A 6,569-nucleotide genomic window follows, 5' to 3' on the forward strand; every position below is an offset into this window, starting at 1 on the left:
GCCCCCTCTCTGAGCAGCTCCGCGCCGGCAGCCCCGCGTCTCCCGTGGTTCAGGGACCACGGAAGGGTCATGGGGGGATCCCGCCTCGGGTGTGGGGTTCGTGTGGGAGGAGCGGTGGCCTGTGGGGTCCCCAGTTCCTTTTTTTTCTCCAGTTAAAAATTAAACGGAGGCACTGTTAAAAAATGAGAGTTTATTTTAGCAAACAGCGATTAATGAATGAGAAACTCCCAGTCCTGGCTTGTGGTTTGGTAACGGAAAAACCCAAACCGTGTAGAATAAGTTTATTCTGAGCCGAATAGGAGAGACCTCGGCTGAGGGAAACACAACCCCACGAAGCCCGGAGTGAGCGGTCCCGAGGCAGCTCATGACAGTTTGGTTTTATTCATTTCAGGGAGACAGGAATTGCAGGAGAAAGATGAATCAGTGCCGGGAAGGTGTAAGTTCCTTTGGCCGAAAGGCGGGACACATGGAAGCGGGGTTAGAAGACACAGGTGGTGGAAGGATTCTGTAGGTGGCGGTGGATGGAGAGTGTGTGAAGCTTTGTCTAAAATTTGGAGGCTGTAGGAAGGAGGGCTGTTATCTGCCGCGTGACTCCATCCCAGTCCCTGCTCCCTTCCCCAGAAGACCTGTTTTTGTTTACCAGATTTTATTTTATTTTTTTGAGACGGAGTCTCGCTCTGTCGCCCCAGGCTGAAGTGCAGTGGCGCCATCTCGGCTCACTGCAACCTCCGCCTCCCGGGTTCAAGCGATTCTCCTGCCTCAGCCTCCCGAGTAGCTGGGATACAGGCGCCAGCCACCACGCCCAGCTAATTTTTGTATTTTCAGTAGAGACGGGTTTCACCATATTGGCCAGGCTGGTCTCGAACTCCTCGTGACCTTGTGATCCGCCCACCTTGGTCTCCCAAGGTACTGGGATTACAGGCGTGAGCCACCGCGCCCGGCCAATTTTTGTAGTTTTAGTAGAGACGGAGTTTCATGATATTGGCTAGGCTGGTCTCTGCCACGTGATTCCATCCCAGTCCCTGCTCCCTTCCCCAGAAGACCTGTTTTTGTTTTACCAGATTTTATTTTTTTGAGACGGAGTCTCGCTCTGTTGTCCCAGGCTGGAGGGCAGTGGCCCAATCTCCGGCTCACTGCAACCATTGCCTCCCAGCTACAAGGGATTGTCCTGTATCAGATTACAGGCGTGAGCCACCGTGCCCGCCCCAGGCCTTTAAAAATTTTCTTTGCAAGAGGTTTTCATTTCTTTTCGTATTTAAAAAAGTGAATTTAACATTTCCAGCTTCAGAAGATGTGATGGCCATGGAGCCTTTGTGTGAGAAAAGTAAGAGGGAAGTTAGTCTATAATGAAATCAATCCTTAAGAGGGAAGGGGTCTTTCATGACTTGCTTCAGTCATTTAAAATGTGTTACAAAACAATATAGGTAAGAAAGAAAGCTAATCTGTAATCAGGGAATGGACCTTCCCCAGCTGGCTCTGTTACCACTGCCTGTCAGGTGTCTCAACCCCAGAATCGCATTCCTTTAAACCTCAAGATAATTTAGAGTTCCAGCAGCTTAAATGTTTGATCCACCTATTTTCACAGTCTGTACAGGTGAAACTTTTGGTTATGTAATCAGAGATTAATTGCCTGGTTAAGCCTAAATTTCATTTCCCTATAAATTAATCTTTAGTGATATTGTTTCCTCAGGCCACAGATTAGAGATTTATGTGAATTGGATTTGAATTTGACTTCAGTATGCTTGTGGAGGGTCTTAGTGTTCTATAGCCAGTTCAGTTTAATTGCTTCTTATTTATTTATTTATTTATTTATTTATTTATTTTTGAGACAGAGTCTCTTTCTGTCGCCCAGGCTGGAGTGCAGTGGCCCAATCTTGGCTCACTGCAACCTCCGTCTCCCGGGTTCAAGCGATTATCCTGCTTCAGCCTCCCAAGTAGCTGGGACTACAGATGCACGCCACCATACCTGGCTAATTTTTGTATTTTTAGTAGAGACAGCGTTTCACCATGTTGGCCAGGCTGGTCTCAAACTCCTGATCGCAGGTGATCTGCCTGCTTTGGCCTCCCACAGTGCTGGGATTACAGGCATGAGCCACCGTACCTGGCCAAAATTGGATGTTTTAAAATTGGATGCCATGTCAGTAAGAACATAAATACTCAGGAACACCACCCAGGAAAATGAATAGTCCTTGGGCAGTTCTGGCGTGTTTCTTTGATGTCACTTAACTGTGACACACAAAGGTGGTCAAAGTTTTGATTCTGTTGGTTATTCTTTTTTTTCCTTTTTTTTTGAGTCAGAGTTTCGCTCTTGTTGCCCAAGCTGGGGTGCAATGGTGTGATCTCAGCTCACTGCAACCTCCACCTCCCGGGTTCAAGCGATTCTTCTGCCTCAGCCTCCCGAGTAGCTGGGATTACAGGCATATGCCACCACGCCTGGCTAATTTTTGTATTTTTAGTAGAGACGGGGTTTCACTAGGTTAGCCAAGCTGGTCTTGAACTCCTGACCTCATGCTCCAACCGCCTTGGCTTCCCAAAGTGCTGGGATTACAGGCGTGAACCACTGTGCCCGGCCTGTTATTATTTTTTTCTTTTTTTTTTTTTTTGAGAGGGAGTCTTGCTCTGTCGCTCAGGCTGGAGTGCAGTGGCACCATCTCTGCTCACTACAACTTCTATCTACCAGGTCCAAGCGATTCTCCTTCCTCAGCCTCCCAAGTAGCTGGGATTACAGACACCTGCCACCACGCCTGGCTAATTTTTGTATTTTTAGTAGAGATGGGGTTTTACCACTTTAGCTGGGCTGTTCTTGAACTCCTGACCTTAGGTGATCCATCTCCCAAAGTGCTGGAATTACACACATGAGCCACCTCACCCAGCCTTCTTTTTGTTATTCTTTGTAGCTGCATTATCTTTTTTGTTCTTTCTTTCTTTCTTTTTTTTTTTTTTTGAGACGGAGCTCCCTCTGTCACCCAGGCTGGAGTGCAGTGGCATGATTTCGGCTCACTGCAACGTCTGCCTCCTGGGTTCAAGCGATTCTCCTGCCTCAGCTTCCTGAGTAGCTAGGCTGCAGGTGCCTGCCACCACGCCCAGCTACTTTTTGTATTTTTAGTGGAGACGGGGTTTCACCATATTGGCCAGGCTGGGCTCAAACTCCTGACTTTGTGCTTTGTGATCCACCCACCTCAGCCTCCCAAAGTGCTGAGCCACTGCGCCAAGCCTTTTTTTTTTTTTGAGACAGAGTCTTGCTCTGTTGCCCAGGCTGGAGTGCAGTGTGTGATCTTGGCTCACTGCAATCTCCACCTCACAGGTTCAAGTGATTCTCCTGCCTCGGCCTCCCGCATAGCTGGGATCACAAGCGCCCACCACCAAGCCCAGCTGATTTTTGTATTTTTAGTAGGGATGGGGTTTCACCAGGTTGGCCAGGCTGGTCTCGAACTCCTGACCTCAGATGATCCACCCACGTCCACCTCCTAAAGTGCTGGGATTACAGGCGTGAGCCACCTCGCCAGGCCTGCCATATTTTCCATTATCACAAAGTAGAATTTTGGCTGTTTGGAGTTTCCAGTAACTTAGTGTTGCAATTAATGTACCTTTCATGTTATACCAAAAGGGTTTGTTTCTGACTTTTTGCCTCATGGGTCGCCCAGTTTACTTAGCATTTCACTACTTAATGGGTTTTAGGTTTACAGTTTAGTTTTTGACCTTGGTGACAATGTCATGGTTGTGTGTTTTTTTTTTTGAGACGGAGTCTCGCTGTGTCGCCCAGGCTGGGGTGCAGTGGCATGATCTCGGCTCACTGCAAGCTCCGCCTCCTGGGTTCACGCCATTCTCCTGCCTCAGCCTCCTAGTATCTGGGACTACAGGCGCCCGCCACCACGCCCGGCTAGTTTTTTGTATTTTTAGTAGAGACGGGGTTTCACCATGTTAGCCAGGGATGGTCTCGATCTCCTGACCTCGTGATCCACCCGCCTTGGCCTCCCAAAGTGCTGGGATTACAGGCGTGAGCCACCGCGCCCGGCCTTTTTTTTTGTCATATGAAAATGCAACATAAATTTTTCACATATTGGGGGAAAAGTCACTGGGTTGTAGATTATGGATAAATTCCAATGTAAAAGATAATGCCAGTAGAGTGTATGTACGGATCAACCATGTAGCCTTTCATGTGTGTGTCTTTATTTTTGTGGTTTATCAACACTTGGGATTATCTATTAGTAGAGACGGGGTTTCACCATATTGATCAGGCTGGTCTTGAACTCCTGACCTCAGGTGATCCACCTGCCTTGACCTCCCAAAGTGCTGGAATTACAGGCATGAGCCACCGTGCCAAGCCCAGTTTAGGTTTTTCTATTCACGTACAGTTTCCCAGAAAGGTTTCTGTTCATGAGTTTTTGTTTTAGTTATGACTCTCTTATCAATTAGAATTTTTTTTTTTTTTTTTTTTTTTTAACTGACAGAGTTGGCTCTGTCACCCAGGCTGGAGTGCAGTGGCACGTTTTTGGCTCACTGCAACCTCTGCCTCCTGGGTTCAAGTGATTCTCCTGCTTCAGCCTCCCAAGTAGCTGGAATTACAAGAACCCATCACTACACCTGGCTAATTTTATTATTTTTAGTAGAGATGGGGTTTTGCCATGTTGGCCAGGTTGGTCTCAAACTCCTGACCTCAGGTGATCCGCCCACCTTCGCCTCCTAAGGTACTGGGATTTATAGGTGTGAGCCACCATGCCCAGCCAGACTCTCTTATCAGTTAGATTAATAAAGCCCCTTGCAAAATCCATTTTTTTTTGTTTTTGGCTTCTGCTACTGGAATCAGAACAAAACCCACTTTCTAGTCATCACAAAGGTTAAACTTTGTGAACAGGCATTTTCAAGAATATGCAGCCTTAGGGCTGCTAATGTTAACTTTGTTTTGCTCATGAATTCAAAGGAGTTTGTTATGACAGGTGCCGCAGATCCATACTTCAGACATTAAGGGCAGTCCAGGCAGCACGCCTTTCTCCCTGGACTCACCAGAAACACACATTTTCCTATTCTGCTGTTGCTTTACCCCATCCAGAGTTCAATTCTAGCATCAAAATTGTTTTCTGTAAAAAAGTGAGTGTAGACGGAGAGTAAGGGGTCTGATGACCAAGTCATGGAATAAATGTTTGCAGTCCACACACCGTAGCATCCTGAGAACTTCCTAGGAACAGGGTGTAGGAACCCAGTGCTGTCAGCCTCACTCATCCTCCTGTCTACATGTGGGATATTTCAGGATTCGGTGGCCTTTGAGGATGTGGCTGTGAACTTCACCCAGGAAGAGTGGGCTTTGCTGGATCCTCCCCAGAAAAATCTCTACAGGGAAGTGATGCAGGAAACCTTGAGGAACCTGGCCTCCATAGGTAAGAATGACAGTATTACTTCCCTTAGTGAATTAAAGAACAGGTGTTTCTAGCTCATCAGTGCTGTTGAGTGATTTCGAATATGGTCAGGGAATACTTTGAATAAATAAGGCACAGGTGCAATGAGCCATGGACATAGAATCAAGTAACCTTTTTTATAATTTTATACTAATTCAGGACTTTTTCTGGGTTCGCATTTTAGGAAAAAAGTGGAACAACCAGTACATTGAAGATGAGCACCAAAATCCTAGGAGAAACCTAAGGTAACTGGCACTTACAAGAGAAAATAATGTCTCTGTAGATGATCTTAGAATGGAAGAAAGTGTTAAAAAGAAGCAAGCATAAGAAATAAACCTAGTTCCAATGTATTTATTCTTAGAAATCTTCCCTAGAAACATATAAAGTGTGACGTGGCTTATATGTATAATCCAGCCCTTTTGGAGGTCAGGATGGAAGATCACTTGAACCTGGGTTTGAAGTTGCACTGATTCATGATGGCATCACTGGAGGGCAGCCTGGGCCACAGGGTGAGACCCTGACTCAAAAACAAACAGACAAAGACAGTATTTATAAAATAATTTACTTTAAAATAGCATTTAAAAGCCGGACATGGTGGCTGACACCTGAAATCCCAGCACTTTGGAAGGCTGAGGTAGGTGGATCATGAGGTCAAGAGATCAAGACCATCCTGGCCATCATGATGAAACCCCGTCTCTATTAAAAATACAAAAAATTAGCTGGGCATGGTGGTGTGTGCCTGTAGTCTCTTGGGAGGCTGAGGCAGGAGGATCACTTGAACCTGGGAGGCGGAGGTTGCAGTGAGCCGAGATCACGCCACTGCACTCCAGCCTGGCAACAGAGTGAGACCTGGTCTCAAAAAAATAATAATAATGAAAATAAAGCATTTAAAATTCCTGTATCAATATTATCTTTTTTGATAAGAGATATGGCTGGGCCATCTTTTATAACATGTGCTCCATTCATGTTCAGACAGGACAGAAAGCCTACACTTTGCTGGGCACGGTATTTATTATTATTGTTTATTTATTTATTTAGTTTTTGTTTTTTTGAGACGGAGTCTTGCTCTGTGGCCCGGGCTGGAGTGCAGTGGCCGGATCTCAGCTCACTGCAAGCTCCGCCTCCCGGGTTTACGCCATTCTCCTGCCTCAGCCTCCCGAGTAGCTGGGACTACAG

At 46.3% G+C, this 6,569-nt stretch overlaps 1 protein-coding gene across 1 annotated transcript in view; it reads left to right on the top strand.

Moving 5' to 3' along the window:
• The first annotated feature begins 2,135 nt into the window (after positions 1–2,135).
• The window catches only part of ZNF878 (zinc finger protein 878), a 12,143-nt gene continuing 7,709 nt past the window's right edge, over positions 2,136–6,569 (top strand). The window contains exons 1-3 of the mRNA XM_011994067.1: positions 2,136–2,141; positions 5,249–5,375; positions 5,578–5,638. Of these exons, the coding sequence (XP_011849457.1) occupies positions 2,136–2,141; positions 5,249–5,375; positions 5,578–5,638 (194 nt within the window). The remainder of the gene's footprint in view (positions 2,142–5,248; positions 5,376–5,577; positions 5,639–6,569) is intronic.

Source organism: Mandrillus leucophaeus, unplaced genomic scaffold, assembly GCF_000951045.1.
Source record: "Mandrillus leucophaeus isolate KB7577 unplaced genomic scaffold, Mleu.le_1.0 Scaffold440, whole genome shotgun sequence".
NCBI lineage: Eukaryota > Metazoa > Chordata > Mammalia > Primates > Cercopithecidae > Mandrillus > Mandrillus leucophaeus.